Here is an 18,898-nt window from a genome sequence, read left to right on the forward strand (position 1 = left end):
ATATGTACCACCTCTTTATCCATGAATCTATTGATGAACACTAAGCTTATCTCCATATCTTGGTTATTGTAAATAATGCTGTGGTAAACATATGAGTTCTTATGTCCCTTTAAAGTAGTGTTTTGAGTTTGTTCAAATAAATACCCAGAAGTGGGATTACTGGGTCCTTCACTGTCTCTGTTATGGCTTTTGTTTGAAAGCCTAATTTTCTGGTATGAGTATTGCTATCCCAGGTTTTTTTGTTTGTTTGTTTGTTTCCATTTTCATGAAATATCTTTTTCCATCTCTTTACTTTCAGTCTGTGTGTATTTTTTAATCTGAAGTGAGTCTCTTATAGGCAGCATATGAAAGGATCTTGTTTTTTTTATACATTTAACCACCCTCTCTTTTGATTGGAACATTTAGTCTATTTATATTTAAAGTAACTATGTTATGTGTATATTACTAGATATATATATAGATATTTTCACTTTATTATTTATATGTATTTTTTTTCTTTTTTTCCTTTTTTTAAAGAAATTTGTCCAACATTTACTATAATACTGGCTTGATGGTGATGAACTCCTTTAGCTTTTTCTTATCTGGAAAGCTCTTTGTCTTTCGATTCTAAATGATGGCTTTGCTGGATAGAGTAATCTTGGTTGTAGGTCTTGGATTATCATCACTTGGAAGATTTTGTGTGAATCTCTCCTGGCTTGAAAAGTTTCTGTTGAGAAATCAACTGACAATCTTATGGGAGCTCCCTTATAGGTAAATAACTGCTTTTCTCTTGCTGCTTTTAAGATTCTCTTTTTGTATTTAACTTTTGGCACTTTAATTATGATGTGGACCTGATGGGTTCATCTTTTTGGGGATTCTCTGAACTTCTTGGGCTTGTATGTCTGTCTATTTCTTTCACCAGGTTAGGAAAGTTTTCTATCATTATTTATTCAAATAATTTTTAATTCCTTGCTTTCATTCTTCTCCTTTTGGTACCCCTATGATGAAAATGTTGGTATGCTTGATGTTGTCCCAGAGACCTGTTAAACTATCCTAATATGAAGAAATTCTTTTGTCTTGCTGCTATTCTGATTGGGTGTTTTCTCCTACCTTATCTTCTAAATTGCTGATTCAAATTTCTACTTTGTCTATTCTACCATTGATTCTCTTCAATGTATTCTTTATTTCAGTTATTGTATTAATTTCTGACTGGTTCTCTTTTATGTTTTCAATCTCCATTTTAATGTTTTTTATCTCTTTATTAAAGTCCTCACTGAGCTCGTCTATTTTTTTTCTCCTAAGCTCATTGAGCATCCTTAGAACCAGTGTTTTGAACTGTGTATCTGGTAGATTACTTTCTCCATTTTTGTTGAGCTCTTTTTCTGAAGCTTTGACTGTTCTTTTGTTTGGGACATGTTTCTTTGTATCCCCATTTGGCTATCTCCCTGTATTTGTTTCTATATATTAGGAAGGGTTCCATGTCTCCTGGTCTCAGAAGAGTGTTTTTATGTAGTAGGTGTCCTGTTGGGCCCAGTAGCACAATCTTTTCTGGTCACCTGAACCAGGCACTCCAGATGTGTCTCTTTTATGGATTATGTGAGCCCTCCTGTTGAAGTTGAGCCTTTGTTACCGTTTGCACATCTTGCAGAAGGATATACTCTTGGGCTGATTGGTTATGAGGACTGGCTGGTGAGGCGTTGATCCTAAGGAGCAGGATTCACTTTAGCAGGGCTCTGGCGCCTGCCCAGTTTGCCCTTCAGGTGTGTCATCCTTGGATACAGGCCTGGGTGGTGCTATGGCTCCATAGAAACCTGCTACTGTACATGCCATGTCTGGGGCCTCCAGGGAGGGATCCAGCCTCAGGCCAAGTCAGCCGCAGCCTGTGCCCTGCCCGTGGTGACGCGAGTCACCAAGCAATCCACAGATGGCCATCACCAGCACTGGGCTTGGAGATGCCTCAAGAGACCAAGTCATGAATCGAGTTCAGCTTCTGATAGTGCCAAACTTGGAGTTGCTCAACAAGTGGTACAGGGCACGCTGAGGCAAGATGCTGCTTGTTTGGTTTTCATGCACCTTTGAGAGATTTTAGGAAAGATTTTAGGAATGAGCCAAGACAGGCTATTTCTATTGAAAAGCCACTTGACGTGTCTTGGGTTGGCCTACACGCTGGAGTTAGGTGGGATGGGGTCTCAGGGAATCACTAGTTGGGGCAACCAGTGTTGGGAGACTCAGATATGGCAGGGGCCTGCATCTGCATGCCTAGATGGGGGAAGGCTCAGCAAAGAAACTATGGATTCTATTAGCACTTCTAGCTGGGAGAAAGCTGCTCCTTCAATCCTTACCCTGAAGCCAATTAAGTTCCTCTCTGTATGCTTCTGGTGCTTTTCGAGCAATTGCTCCAATGCTGAAGTTCAGAGCAAGTGAGTAGGTCAGTGAATAAGCCTGTGCATGGATTTCTTAAAAGTAACATCTGCAACTCCAGCCACACTTTGTCTCACTCAGCCACAATCTCCGCTGATTTTTATAGCCAGAATTATGGATGGGAACTTCTCTTTCTGGCACTGGAACCCTGGGCTCAGGATCACGGTGTGGAGCTGAGAGTCTTTGCTTCTCTGGGGGACCTCCTCAACCAAGATATCCCTCCCAGGTCTCAACCGCCACACTCAGGTGTGGAGACAGCTACCCTCACCCGCCCCCGTCTCTGTCCCTCCTACCAGTCTTGAGGTGCCGTCTTCTATGTGTCCTCAGTTGTAGGACATCTGTTCAGCTAGACTTCAGGTGACTCTCAAAAGTGGCAGTTTTGTAGTTTAGTTGTGATTTGAGAGGAAGCAAGCATAGTGTTCACCTACTCTGCTATCTTTCCTCTGTCAAAACTGGTATATATTTTTGAGACGTCACCAACACATGTTTAGGAAATAATGTTTATTGAGAAGTATACTTAAGAAATGTTTCTAGAGAGATTAAAAAAAAAAAAACTTTTTTAATATAGGAAATTTCTAATATAAACAATGTAAATACAATAATATAATGAGACTATTTTCAACCACCACCTATCAAATGCAAGCACTATTCTAATTATTTAATAACAAGTACTTAAATGTCTAGAATCATTTTTAGAGAAAGGTAAAGAGATTGCTGCAGAGTTATGAAGGAAAGTAATCCTGCAAATTCTTCTATTTTTTATTTGCCTTCAACTTTTGCTAGTCATTGCACCAATGCATTATATATGACATACATAGTTTGAAAAATGTAAGAAAAAATAAGAAATGTATATTTAAAAATAGCAAAGGTAGAATGGAATCTTAGGAAAAGAGAAGAGAGATAAAATGAAAGATAAGGAGAAAGGGAGAGAGGAAAAGAAGGAAAAATGGAGGGATAAAAAAAGAAAGGAAGGGAAGGTGAAAGGAAGAAAGGAAAGAAGCAAGGAAAGAGGAAAAGAAGGAAGAAAAGAAGGAAGGAAGAAAGGAAGGTAGGTGTGTAGAATAAGTCCCAATATTTCAATACTCTCTCTTTACCTTTGGTTGCATCTCTGGTGTCGATGTATCTACTACACCCTTGTTCCCCAAAATATGGTTCAGGGGCCAGCGGCAGACTTTTAGGATCCATCTCATAACATATTTAAATTAGATCCATTTTAATAAGACCCAAGGTGATTAGTATGCATACTCCAGTTTTAGAAATGTTGCTCTAGATCACAAAGTAAAGTAGTGACATGACAAAGAAGAAAAGGAAATTTTCTAACGCAAGACAGAACATGAAACAAGATTCAGTGAATTAACTGTACAATATTAAAAAAACTTTCTATTGATTCTATAATAGTGTAACACATCAGTTATTTTATGAAGCTAGAAAGTAAAAATAGAGAAACTTTTAAGTATTATTTACTGTCTGGAGAGGAAGTGGTCAGCATAAAATATGGGAAAAGATATGATGATTCGCTCTTTTCAATGCTTTTTCCACTTTCTTTTATGCCTTTGAGTAACCATATAAGATACCACATAAACTAACATTGAAAGAAACAAATTATACTTTTGTTTACTATATTTGAATGATGCTCATTAAAATTTTGTTGTATACAATTGCTACTAGAATTATGTGTCCAAATACTATTACATTAAATGATACTTTTGTAAAGGAAACGGAAATTGCTAAATAAAGTAGATGTGTGGGTTCTTAAAATGCAGCTGTTATTTAAATTAAACAATTACCAGAAATATTTTGGAATAATTTTTCATATATTTTAAAGCAATTATAAAAATAGTTTGTCAAGATTTAAATTTTCTTAACAATGCTACTACTTAGCGATATGAACAAGAAAACATTAAACAGATTTATAGGAAAAAGTAGAAAACTAAAAATTGAGGCAACATTTTGTATAAATCTATGAAACATTGAAAAGTTAGAGTCTCAGAATTTTTTTAATGTAGCAAAGAATTCTAAATGCATCTGTACATATCCTAACATATTTTGACTAAAAATAATTTTATCTTTTACTTTAATATTTTTTTTTAACTAAGGTTGAAACTAATTTTCAAATGTAAAAATCTCAGAAAGGACTTTGGTTAGCAAAAATGAGATATTTCATAAGACGCATGTTTATGGCAAATCTGTATCCTGTCTGATTTATAGTTAAAAGACAGAATTAAGACTTCTATACCCTTTCTACCTTCTCAAACGTTAGAGATTGTCCTTACTCTGAAAACTGATCATATTAGGTAAAATATTTTTTTGTGATAAAAATCTTAATTAGATAATTTTTTCTAATTTGTGAACACAATCATAAATATACATTTTCAAAAACAAGACAGAACATTTAGCTAGTTTTATCCTTTACTGATATTTATTTTATTTTTATTTAAAAAATCAATCAATAAGAAAATTATGCTTCTCTGGCAATAGATAAAACTCAATAGACCATGCAAATATATCTACCTGTCAAATATATCAAATTCGATATTATTTAAAAGTTAAATCTGTAGAGCACAAAAATGGAGAAGCTGAGCTTACATTAATTTGTTGTCAACATATTTTAAAAATAAATTATTTAATATCTGGTAAAATAAAATATTTTATGTACTTTATGCAAAAGAACTCTTTCTGAAAATATCATTGTTCATTTTAAATGTAAGCATAAGAAAACATAATGGCTTTTCCCTGAACTATATTTAAGACCTTGTTACCATGATATCTTAACATTAGTCTGATTTTGATTTCTAATTTATTAAAATTGCCCTGTTCTTAGCTACTCTAGACTTGAGAAATTTCAAATTAAATGAAAATATTATTAAACCTCTTTTCTACAGACAACAAATAAACCCTAAATACATCATTTAATAATGAATCGGAATCGTGAAGTTTAAATTTAAATATCAATAAGTGCATTCCCATTTTGAGGGAAGTATTTTCATTCAGATGACAGTTTTTCTTAATTTTTTTGACCAATAATGAAAACTTTCACACCTTAGATATTCTTTGGCAATTATGTTCACCTCACATTGTTCATGTTAAAGTTAGCTTGAATACATCGTACTTTCTTTTAGTCATAATCGGATAGTTGTGAATCTTCCCAACTGTGCTTGTGGTTCAGAGAATTATTCTTTAATAAAACTGAAATCTAAAGACGGGAGATTAATATTGGAAAATGGTCTGATTTTTCAAAGTAGAGTATAAAAAAAAAAGTCTTGCACTTGAATAAAAGTGCTATGCTCCACTCTATTATTTCTATATTTAACTTTTAAAATTTATTTTTGAAGTAGTCATTTTTTATTCTGTCAGATTAAAATGATTAAATGTTAAACTAATCAATACTTGCTTAAAAAAAAAAATCGATAAACCTAGGGAGGATGTGCTTCCAATAGGAGACTCGAGTAAATGGAACCTGTTATATTTAAAAAGAGAATATCACAGAATTTTAAAGTTTATATTGTATTTTCAGATGTAAAATATTTAAAAGAAGAGGATGCAAATCGCAAGACTTTCACTGTCAGTAGCACACTGGACTTCCGAGTGGACCGGAGCGACGACGGCGTGGCGGTCATCTGCAGAGTAGACCACGAATCCCTCAATGCCACTCCTCAGGTGGCAATGCAGGTGCTAGAAATACACTGTAAGTAAACGTCCCTCCCTCCCTCCTCCTTTACCTTGGCATCAAATCTCTTCATCTACATTTGAAATCATTTCAAAATTATTTGAAGTTACAGAAAATGTGTGACAAAATCTGCGGCAAAATCTACAGCAAAATGAAGAAAAACTACCCTCAATAGTATTGATCATATTCAAAGGAAAGTAGTGCTTGCCTGCATATCATTATAAACAAGAACGAAAAATAAAGGATATATTTATAAAAATAAAGGGTATATCAAAAAGTTAAAACTCCTAATTATCTTCCGAATGGTGGTTTGATGTATGTGGGCACATGGGGTTGAGGGTGAGAAAGTGGTAATTCAGAATCAGAGAGAGTTGGGAATCTGAGAAGGACATTGATGAGCTTTATCATATAAAATTAACTTTGTTACATGGAAAATGAAGCTCTCAATCTATGCTTTGAAATTTAGTCTATTTTTTCCTTCCCTATAAGTCTGTCTGATTTCAAGGGCATATCTATTATGCTTTCTTCATCAACATCATTATTATTTGCAAGTGATAAAAATAATATTAATTAGATGACACCAATAGACCAGAGGCAGTGCTAAACGTTTTGCTTGTATTGTTTCATTTCATATAATTCATGTTAGGGCATCAACATAACAACCTGACAAATAGTTGTTCTCTTTAACCACAGTTTACAGGTGAAAGCACCAAAAATTTAGAGGTTGATTTACTTGGCAGAGTCACAGAGCTAGCAAATTGTGATTGTGGCATTTTTACTTGTTAGCAACGTCCTTGGGCTAGGCAATCTATAAATATTTATCAAAATGAAAGTGAATGAATTGAAATAAGATAATGTAGAAAGAAAAAAATGTAGAAAACGGGAAATGATATTTCCGAATTGGGTTGCTTGATCTTTTTTTTTAAATATTAGAGATTATTTCTTTGCTTTTGTGGTAAGTTGTAGCTTAAGTTTAGAATATGTGTGAGATAAAATTACATTAAATCCTAAAATGTTAAATCTAAGTACTGGTCTTCTAGTATGCCTCATTACATTTTTTTTTCCATTTATTTATTCAACAAGAACTTACTGAGAACCTGTGATGTAACAGGCATTGTTTTGATCATTGATGTTATGTAAGTAACCAAAAAAGAACAACAACAAAACAAATCAAGCTTGTCTCCAAGTGTCAAAACCACCACCACCACCACCAACAGAAACAAATTCCAGTTTTCTTATAGCATCTATTCTAGGCAGGAATGACAGAAAAGCAAAATAAATAAATAAAACATACAGCATGTTATGTGGCGAGTTCTATGGGAAAAGAATAAATCAGAGGTAGTGATAAGAAATGCAACTGGAGAGGTGGGAATAAGGGTAAAAGAAAGTGTGTGTGTGTGTGTGTGTGTGTGTGTGTGTGTGTTATAATATATGTGTGGAATATTACACATACACTTACACACAAAGAGGGAGGAGCAAGTATAAAGGCCGTGAGGTAGGAGCATACTTTATTGTTTCTATGTTTCTAGGAAGAGCAAAGTGAGACCAGAGTGAAGTGGACTATGAGAAAAGTAGAGAGGGGGTTATGAGAAAAGATCGAAGTACTGTATACTAGACTTTTCTTTTTTGATAGAGAAAATGTCGACCTGATTATGATTTTTAATTATTGCTCATTGTTTCCTAATTCTTAGTTTTCTAGTTATTAAAATTATAATTTTAAAAACTTTCAATTATATTACATTAGTTTCATTAAGTTTATTCTTGTTCTTATTGAAGCTGATTCAGAAACAAGCATATCTTAGAGCCCAAACTTAGATAATCTCCAAATTTTAACATTTATTTGCAATAAAACCTTGGGACAATTATTGAAACTCCTTAAGATTCGAATATAAGAAAGAGAAGCAAACTAGACAATTAAGTCAAGTTCATGACATTTAATAAAATTTCAGCTGATGTCTATCGCTGCCTTAGTTCAGGCTTTTATAAAAAACTGCCATAGACGGGGTGGCTTGTAAAGAACAGAAGTTTATTTCTCATAGTTCTGGGGACTAGAAATCCAAGATCTAGTTTCAGGTGCATTCAGTATCTGGTGAAGACTTGTTTCCTCATTCATAGATGGCTATCATCTCTCTATGTCCACACATGACAGAAAGGGCTAAGGAGCTCTCTAGTCTCTCTTTTATAAGGGCACTAATCTCAATCATGACCTCCTTAGGCCCCACTTCCTAATATCACATTAGGGATTAAGTTTCAACATATGGATGTGAGGGAGACAAAAATATTCATTCTGTAGGACTTTCTCTTTTCTACTTATTTTATCAACTTATCTTTCAAAATATGGAAAGTTGTTGAGAGAATCCAGATCATCAGCATCTTAATTTAAACTCTTTTTCACTTGCATATAAAGCCAAGTAGGATCGTTTAAAAATAATATTTGATTACTAATTTAACTGTAACTTTCAGCATATAATATAAGAAAATAATAAGAATTGAATCATAGGAATGTTGAAGAACACCAGCCAAAGATCATCAGATACCTACCAGTAGTCTAGAAGAAGTGGATTTATTTAGTGTGCTATCACAAAGGAGAAGGCATACCAGATGAATCTCTGAGCGTGGGTAAGAAAGAGTTAGCAGTCTTGTTATTGTATTTGGGCTTATCTTGAATATTCTAAAGAGGGCTCTGGATTGGAGCTGTCTGAATTAGGGACAACCTAATAACGAATATGTTGGTAACTTTTACCTAGAAAGCAAAAACATTTGAGCAAGACTAGATTTGCTACCATACATATGCAGTAGTTAATGATGTTAATTTTTGTGGTTGCTGAATGTCCTGGTCTCCATCTTATTTCAGACCTGGTCATGGAATAGACTTGCCTTTGTTTTATTCCACTCCACAGTCACAGAGTGACTTCATCAGATTATTGTTTAGATTCTAGAGAATCGTTGAAAATATTTCAGCTTAGCTGTCAGATGCCAATTGTTAGATGCCAAAGTCATTTTTACTTTCTTGGGAGTCCAAAATGAAACTATTATATATATACTTCCCGGACATTGTTAGCTGTTCACCATATTTCAGTATGCATTATTAAGCAAACTTTATGGAGGAAGGCAATTGAATTACCTAATTTTTTAGAAAGTTTTACATGAAAAATGTTATACTTCTTGGCCAATTAAAAATAACAACTCATTCTATCATGGTTTAATATGTAAGTGGCTAGAAGGCAGAGACCAGATCTGTTTAAATTATTCTTCCTAGCATCTAGCATACCATCATTCAAGTATGTGAAGTTAATTAAAACTAACTGATGATAATGTTGAACGTTCCTTTAGGAATGCAGAACATTCCCCAGAGATGAAATGAGGAGTGGAGTGTAAAGAGAGGGCATCTAGCAATAGTCTGCATCTAAATTAGAGCAAATTGAGCAAATTGGGTATGGTCTTCATGAAGAATAGTGACAAAAGCATCTCCATAGTTGTTTCCAGAGACAGCAGATCATGGATCTACTTAGGTGCATATGCACAACATTCATGATGTAGAAATTTCCCCAGATGCAAATAGAGAAAAATAGAAAGAACTGGAAAAGAAAGAAGGTGGTTAGTTTAGAATTGATGGGACATAAATTTAGGATTTCCACATTGTTTTACTACATTCTTATGGATAATTGCAAAGATTGGCCCAAATAGAGAAATATTTAGCATTTTGAACCCCCAGAACAAAAAAGATATTGTTTTCTGTGGCGAGTGACACATGTAAATTATATTCTTACATTAATGGAAAGTTATAACTACAACTGAAATTAAAATCCTGTGCTATTGTGGAAAAACAAGTCCAATGAGAAATAAAAAGTAAGTGATGACCACATAGTGTCAAGGAGCATAATGAAAAAAATGTCAAAAATAATTATATTTCTAGGGCTAATGTTTTAACTCTATAACCCTATGATATAGAGTTTAGAAGGACTCAGTCTATTAATTATATCACAGCAACATTCATTTTTTAAATGAAATATTAATCATAAATTTTCAAATGCTATGATGGAAGAGGTTTTTTAACTTGAAATTTAAGAAAATGTAGACTTTTCACTGTGAACCCCAATGCCTGCAAATTTCACATAATAGGTAACAGCGTGCTTTGCACCTGAGCAGTGGAAGAAAACACTATAAATGGAAATTCTAATTCATCTTTCTGTTTTTATACAGCTCTCTTGGAAACAATAACTTTTTATTTGTTTAATTTTTAGAAGAACAGATTATAAGAGTCAGATTTTATTTAATTCTCAGTAAGAATAATGTATCTGCACTAACAGAAAAAGCTATGCACAAAACAGAAAAGACGAAAATAACTGAACATTTATTTTCTATATGTGACATTGACAAAATTACATTAAAAAAATCAATTGTAATTGAAAATAAAAAAACACAAGAGGCAGATTAGAACATTTTTTTCAGAATGAGTATTCTAAGAATACATTTAATACCATGGAATTGAACTGCCAATATGGTTAACTAAGAACCCAAATTTTAAGTGTGTGTGTGTGTATGTGTGGTAAAATACATTTTATATAGAATTCATCTATCACTCTTGTATAATCCTTCCACACCAGCACTGTCTAATAGAGCTTTTTACGGTGATTGAAACATTCTATATCTGTCCTAAAATAGTAGCTAATAGCTAGCCACATGTGGCTGGCTACTCAGCACTTGAAATATGGATCTTGTGACTAAGGAACTGTAGTTTAAATTTTAGTTAATTTTGATTGATATATTTACATTTAAATAGCCACATGTGAGGAGTCATTACTATATTGAACACCAACATTCTAGATGACTTTATCATATTTTCACTTTCTTATGTCATTCTTTTTAGCATAGTTGGGGATAATCAATGAACTAAGAATGAGTGAATGGTGAAGTAATTCATAGAATGCCAAAGTAGACAAATTTTACATCACTCTAATTCTATAATATATTTTAAATTTATTAAAGAGTTTGATGTTTTCATGTCATAATTGCAAGGCAGGATAATTGCATATCTATTTTTTAAAATAAAATTACTCTTTGTATTTTTTTGGAGCACCTCTAATTAAAAATAAAAATCATAAAATATATTTTTTAAAAAACAGAAGTTTCAAAAAGAAACTCAAAAACTTAAATTGAGGTCATTGGACTCTAATGTTATACTAAAAATTAGCCTTGCATTTTTTTTTTAGGAGGGAACATTTTATTTATATTTTTAAGAATAATGCTGGTGATTTAAGAAATTATTACAGAACTATAGAAAGTTTTATTCTGCCCTCTGAAATACCTTTTCAGTTTTCTTTTGTGATGCCTAAGATTTTGTAATTTGTGATTTAGTTTTGGATTCAAATCTAGAATGCTGACACAGTGGTGGGTGGCGATCGAAGTCCATCGATTCTTTGAGGCGGTATGTAAGCTGTGCCTGTATATGGATGGGCTCTGCTTTTACAAGACCACACAATGTTTGGTGTCCAAATACAGGCTCACAATCTCTGGGATGAAATATAAACTTTTAAGCAAAATATATTTAGAATACGACATGACCTTGAAAATCAATATTGCATTTTTTTTTTAAGTTCAAATTCTGAAGTTAGATAGGTCTAGGTTAGAACTCAAGCTCCTTTTTATGACTTCATGCTAGTCACTTTAAGCCTTAATTTCTTCACCTGGAACATATATCTGCTTCATATTTTGTGTAAGGATTAAATCAGGTAATGTATTGTAAGTGTTTGGCTTTTTATCATTATCATTATTATTATTAAGAAAGTAATATATTATTCCTTAAGAAGCAAAGATATTTAGCAAATACTTTTCTATAAGGTCTATGCATTGTGAAGGAGAATGAGAAAGCTTAAAAATACAAACAGGGAACCTGTGAAATAGGTAAAAAGTGTAAAAAGACATTGTTTTCTTTGTGATTTTATAAAACTTGAATCTGGTGATATCAGGAAAATAAAAACAATTTTTAAAAGTTTTTTTTTTCATTAATAAAAGCTAAAAATAAAATGTCCTCATCCTAAAGGAGAAATTTCATGGAAACTACCTACTATAATTATGCAATTACTGTTTTATTTGACTTTTCTCAATTTAAGTATGTTTTAAAATATGCCATTAAATTTAAGAATTATTTTTGTAATTACTTTTTTATTATTATTGTGATGATGATGATGACTGAATGATGATGCTGATTTTGGACTTTCTCATATTTACCAAAATGATATGTAAAAGGGGCCATTTTAAAGATTAGTATTGCATGAAATAAAAAAAAGAAACACCTGTTAATTGACTAATTGACTAACAGGAAATGAGATAAAAACTTTCACATCAAGTTGTATAGTTTTATGTTGTTATCACATTTGACTTAACCTATGCATTGTCTATTATTGTCATATGTTTTTGTTAAATAAACATTGAATACTTAGGCTATCCCATGGCAGATTTGTAAAACCTAAAACAACTTTGTATTAATATGTTCATTTCATTGTTTATTATTTTTTCAATTTTTATTTTTTAATTAAGGTTGGCATTTAATATCATTTTATATTAGTTTTGGGTGTATTATATAAATGTCTAACAGCACCCTGGTTAGACATTTATATAATTCACAAATGTCTAACAGCACTCTGGTTAGACATTTATATAATTTACAAAGTGATCCACCTGGCACTATACATAGTTATAATATTACTGACTATATTTCTTATGCTATACTTTACATACCTGAGTTTACTATATTTTTTATTTAGGTATGTAAGTATAGTTGGTATACAATCTTATATTGCTTATATTAGTTTCAGGTGTACAATATGAATTGACATTTTTATACCCTACAATGTGATTACTCCACCAATTCTAGTGATCACCTGTCACAAACTTTTCGCAACATTATTGACTATATTCTCTTTCCCCTTTCCACACATCTCCCTACCTTCTCCCATTCCTTTGCTCTCTTTGTAACTATTCCTTTCCTCTCTTCTTTTTGTATCTCCACAAGCAACCTATTTCATGAATGTTTCTTTAAAATATCATCAAAAATATAAATAGCTTGAAAATGTTTAGAAATACAATGAATTCTGATTTCTTATTGTGCCCTTTAAATAATGCTATCAAGGCTTTTTTTTTTTTTTTAAATGAGCTTTCTGAAGTGTTAAAATGTCCTATCTAGTGATGAAATTTGACAAGTAACCTTCTTGATGCCTTTTACTAAGTACTCCATCTCCAGTGTTGAAGCTATCGACTAGTTGAATTTCTGTCTTCTCTCCAAAGCACAACTAACTCTATCAACATTATCAAATCAAAATTGCATTTTATGTCACCATATCAGGTCAATAGTACAGGAGAGTTTTCTTTGATAAAATTCTAAATTTTATTTATTTCATTGTTTTAATTATAAATTTATAAATTAAAAAATATCTTTATTGCTAAATATTTTATAGTTATTCTAATAACTAGAATAAAATATTTGAGACTTTTTTTCATTTTTTTATGGTGATATTGATTAATGAAATGCAGTAAGTTTCAGGCATACAATTCAAAAGTAAGGAACATATATACATTACATTGTGTGTTCACCACCCATAGTTAGATTTCTTTCTGCGTTACATATTTGACCCCTTTTACTCCATCTACTTCCCCACTACCCCCTACCCTCTGGTAACCACTAGTCTATTGTCCACGTTCATGAGTCTCTGCTTGTTTGCCCTGTTCATTTACTTTGAGGTTTATATCCCATATATAAGAAACAATTATTTTAAACTAAAATTAAGTAAAAAAATAAATGGAATATAAAGAAAATGCATTTAAAATAATGTACTACAGAACTACAATTATTGAAATTTATAAATTTGAATATAAACAAAAAATATGGCAGCATTTATTACATATATTTTTACTGCTACCTTTTCTTCTCCACAAGATCTCTCTATGGCTAAGCTTTATAATAGAAACGTTTTGTTTTTAATTGCTCCCTGATTCATTCAGTTTTACATACAGCTAAATATCTTTTTAAAACTTGATTCTGAGCCTTATACTCACTTAATGAAAAACTTAAAATGGTTTCTTATTGCCTTTAACTTAATGTTCAAATTCTTCAGCTTGACATTCAAGGCTTTGAAAACATAACCCCTATAATGCTGCTGTCAGCACCGCTTTTAAGATAAGGTGCCCTACACTTTATAGTATTTCTAGATGCCTCCTAAATAGCACATATTCTTCTCTACATCAATCCTTTGTTCAACTCTTTCTTGAATGCCCTCCTTTTTTTTCCCTTTAGAAAAACTGCTGTTCAAATACTATGTTTTCTACAAGTTTTTAAGTGACACTTCTCTAGGTAACTTTCTTTGTTTCTTACACAAATGCATAATCTCTTTCTAAATAATTGCCATAATACTTCATCAGAGCACTATATTGCTTATATTTTTAAACTTTGCATTAGTTTGAATGATATATAATTTTCTTCTTATGGGAACAAAATTCATATGGGTATATAGTATTTGAATAATAGTAGTAATGTGTCTTGTACACATATTTATTTATATATATATAATTTATATATATATATTATATATATATATATATATATCTGTTGAATAAATAAATGATCACCACAAAAGTAATGTTTCACTAGAATTAAAAAGAATTTAACAGTGTCAAAAAAAAAAGTACCTGATGGTTTTGAGCATTATGTAAAGAATGTTGTGAGTTAAAAGGAAAATGAGGTTAGAGTTTAACTGCCAAATTACAAACAAGGAAAATAGATTGGACATCTTAGAAAAGGTCAGTTTTATACAGAGAAAATGAAGAGAAGATAGTGCTGCAGATGAAATAGTTTTGATTGACTTTTAGTGTATAAACCCATTACTCCTAATAAAAAGTGGTAGACCTTGAAGTGCGGATCGCGTTTAGTTTATAGCTTTTTATTTCAGAAAAGTATCATAATGGCCTTAAAGTATTCAACATTTCCTCATTACATATGTAAACTAAGATATGAGAAAAGATCAAGCACCCCATATAAATTGAACATAATTTTACAGTTCTCTAATACTTGTCAATTTCTTGTAACAAGGAAGAGATAGATAGGTGATGTATAGAGTGAATGTAAATATTTCAGAGGAGGGCACTAGTGACTTTTGGGGCTAGATATTCTTTGTTGTGCAGAGGCTGTCTTGTGCATTGTAGGATGTTTAGAAGCATTCCTGGCCTCTTCTCACTAAATGTCAGTGGTATTCTCTCTACCTCTCTTCAAAACTATAACAACCAAACATGTCTCCAGACACTGCCAGATATTCTTGGGAGGAAAAATTTACCCAGTTGAGGACCACTATTTTAGAGTAAACTCCAAAACGACTTCACAAAGATGAATTGTTACATAATATTAGTGTTAATGTAAGTATTAAGAGCTCTTCATAACTTTGATAAATAAATTCTTTTGTTCAGAAACCTTTATGCAAGAAGATTGCTATAAGGCAAAGAATCACAACTCTTTCATCTGCAAAATACTTAAACATTTCAAAATTTCCCTTGATACAAATTTGCCATGGGGATATTTCGTGTTAGTCATAGTGAGAGGTATATATCCATGAGAAGGATATACTGTAATGAATAAGATAAGGGATTATATTTTATTTTTAAATATATTTTCAGTTTTATTGAGATATAATTGACATATAATCTTATATTAGTTTAAGGTATACAACATACTGATTTGTTATATGTGTATATTGCAAAACGATTACCATAATGTTCATAAAATGCATTACTTCATATAGCTACATTTTTTTTCTTGTGATGGAAACTTTTAAGATCTACTCTCTTAGCAACTTTAAATATACAATACAGTATTATTAACTATAGTTACCATGCTGTATAGAATCTCCCCAGAACTTACTAATCTTATAACTGGAAGTTTGTACCTTTTAACTACTTTCACCCAAAATAATATTTTCATCTATCAAAGAGGAAAAAGATATGAGAGGGAGATGTGAGAGTGTTAAAAAAAAAAAAAAAAAGAAGAAGAAGAAGAAGAAGAAGAAGAAAAAGACATCTAAAAGATGTGCAGATGGACTGATGTGCAGACAACTTATGCATAGAAGTCAGTAACATTGCCAGGTAGGTTGTACAACTTCCAGATTCTATAGATACAAAGGAAAATCTTGGGCCAGGTTCCAATTCATCCAGATGGAGAAAGAGTTGATTTTGAAGAACAACAGAGGACACCGAACATACTACAAAGCACCAATCCATAGCGTAGTCTAATAGAGAACAGAAAACATCAATTTACTGAAATGTGATTAAGATCAGGGGAGAGACGATCAAACTGCCTAAAGTGATTTATGTTTGTGTAACTGTATTAAGAAACTTCTGTGAGCCTCAACTTCACATTCTATAATAGGTCAACAACAGAACTTTCCTTGTATGCCGTATAAAGTAATTCAATAAGCCAATGTATATAGAGAATTTATAAAAATTTATATTACTTACCAAGTATTTGATCAATGTTTTACTATTATTTTAAAAAAGCTATGACAAATAAATTTGATTTTATAACACATTTGTGGTTCTAACTAGTAGTTGGGAAAAAAATTACAAAAAGCCATTACTTATTCATTTATTCAACAAAAATTTACTTCAGTACGAGGAAATATTCCACAACCAAGGATAAACCAAGGAACAATATAAAGATCATCTCTGCTCTAAGGAGCTAGCTTTCCTAAGCATATAGAAAACACTCAGCAACACCATTTGTGAAAACACCTGAGCTTTAGGTGTTACACTGTACAATGTTATAATGTTACAATGTAACAATTCTAGTGAAATAGAAATAGGTAATAGTACAGTACCTTGCATGTTTTAGGATCTATGTAAAGTTTAGTAGATGAATCATTAAGAAATATTCGTATAAAATTCTTTTGTGGACAAATAAAATTATCAGGATAGCATTTTCCTTTCAACCAAAGATCCACATAATGCCATAAGCAATGTAAATGATTACTACTTTACATTAAAGTACTACTTTACATTAGTTTGGTCACTCTTCTGAGTGAGCAAGAATTCTATCTTTCTCTTTGTTTACTCAATATATTATATAATTTGGAATGATGCAGTAAGCTAATATTAGATGTTAGGTTATGGTTGCTTCTCTTATTTATCAATTTGGTTATCATTTATAACATGTTAGACCTTACTTTTATATAACCTTAAATTCCAGTGGTATTGCTTTGATTACAGAAGAGATAAGGGTTTTTTGTTTGATCTGATAAAACATTTGATTTAAAACATTTTTATTTATCTACAAAACTCTTAATGATGGATAAATGTTTTTGAACCACTAACACTAAATGCTTTAAGAGCTTGTGCTTTCAAAATTGTCCATCGAATGATTTAATAGTAGCTTCACCACAGCTCTTTTCTCTTTTCTAAAATCGTTAAGGATATAGACAATCCATTCCACTGGATCAATATCATTACTTTGATTCAGATCTTGAATCATTCAAATAGAACAGGAGATATCTTTACCTTCTAACTTCATAAAGCTTTTAAAATTTTGTGTAAGAAAAGAACAATATTTGTCTATTAATCTATCTCTTGATAGCAATTGGGCTTCTTTCTAAATTTGTCAGATAAATAAAAAAATAATACTTAAGAAAAAAAGTTTTACATATTAATAATTTTTTAGCATTACAATTTTATTTGGGCTTTCGAAACCTAAAGACCATCAGCTTAATCACTGTACCTATTCCCTTCTTTTAATTAATTTTATTATATATTTTTTATTTTTCAGTTATGGTTAGCATACATTATTATATTACTTTCAGGTGTACAACATAGTGATTAGACATCTATATAACTGACAAAATGGTCACCCCAATAAATCTAGTACCTCTCTGACATCATACATAGTTATTAATATATCACTGATTATATTTCTTATGCTATACTTTATATCTCCATGACTACCAATTTATATTTCTTTTTTTTTTCTATTTCTTTTTATTTGAATTTTTAAAAATACTTGTTTTTCAGGAATCTCTGTTATATCAACTCTAGGAAAACAGTCATATCTCTTAAACTTTAGTAGCAGGGCTAGATAAAGGAGAAATTGATTAATTTACAGTGAGATAATTAAATTTTTTTTTCCTTGGTCTTATTTTACATTTTGCAATATTTCAGTCACTCAGAAAAGTACAGAGAGTAATATAATAAATACCTATGTATCTACCACCCACATCTGTTAACATTCTGGGATATCTAGTACATATCTCATGTTCAAAACATTAAGATATAATTTGAAGCCCCACTTAACTGCCTGTTTTCTGATTTCCCTTCTTCCCTAGAGATGGTCACTCTTCTGAGTGAGCAAGAATTCTATCTTTCTGTTTATTTTTTTACTTTTTATTATTATGCATTTCTAACTTTTTCTTTACTTTTCCTCTTTATTATTTATTGCTTGACTGCATATTTTTTCCTAATACATATATAGTTATTCCTTATATTTTTCCTAAATCAAGGAAGGATCTTAACTTTACCTCCTTCCTCCCCCTCCACTAATAATCAATTATTATTCACAAGTATTTTAGTTTCATCTTTTTTAGCCTCTAAATTGGTTATTTTTTTACATTACAATCAGTAGTTAATTAAATTTGCCAATATATTTTACTATTTTTTTTTAATTTAATTTTCTTATTAGTTTCAAGTATACAGAACATTGGTTAGACATTTACATAGTTTATAAAGCGATCCCCCTGATTGCTCTTTCTCTCTTCTGGCTCTCCACCTAGCCACTGCATTAATGCTAACTGAGTCTGTTTTTGA

At 31.5% G+C, this 18,898-nt stretch overlaps 1 protein-coding gene across 2 annotated transcripts in view; it reads left to right on the plus strand.

The window, feature by feature from the left end:
* The window catches only part of CADM2 (cell adhesion molecule 2), a 974,765-nt gene that overhangs the window by 837,076 nt on the left and 118,791 nt on the right, over positions 1-18,898 (plus strand). For both annotated transcript variants that reach the window (XM_006926238.1, XM_006926237.1), the window contains one exon: positions 5,915-6,085. In XM_006926238.1, the coding sequence (XP_006926300.1) occupies positions 5,915-6,085 (171 nt within the window). The remainder of the gene's footprint in view (positions 1-5,914; positions 6,086-18,898) is intronic.

Source organism: Pteropus alecto, unplaced genomic scaffold, assembly GCF_000325575.1.
Source record: "Pteropus alecto unplaced genomic scaffold, ASM32557v1 scaffold239, whole genome shotgun sequence".
Classification (NCBI taxonomy): domain Eukaryota; kingdom Metazoa; phylum Chordata; class Mammalia; order Chiroptera; family Pteropodidae; genus Pteropus; species Pteropus alecto.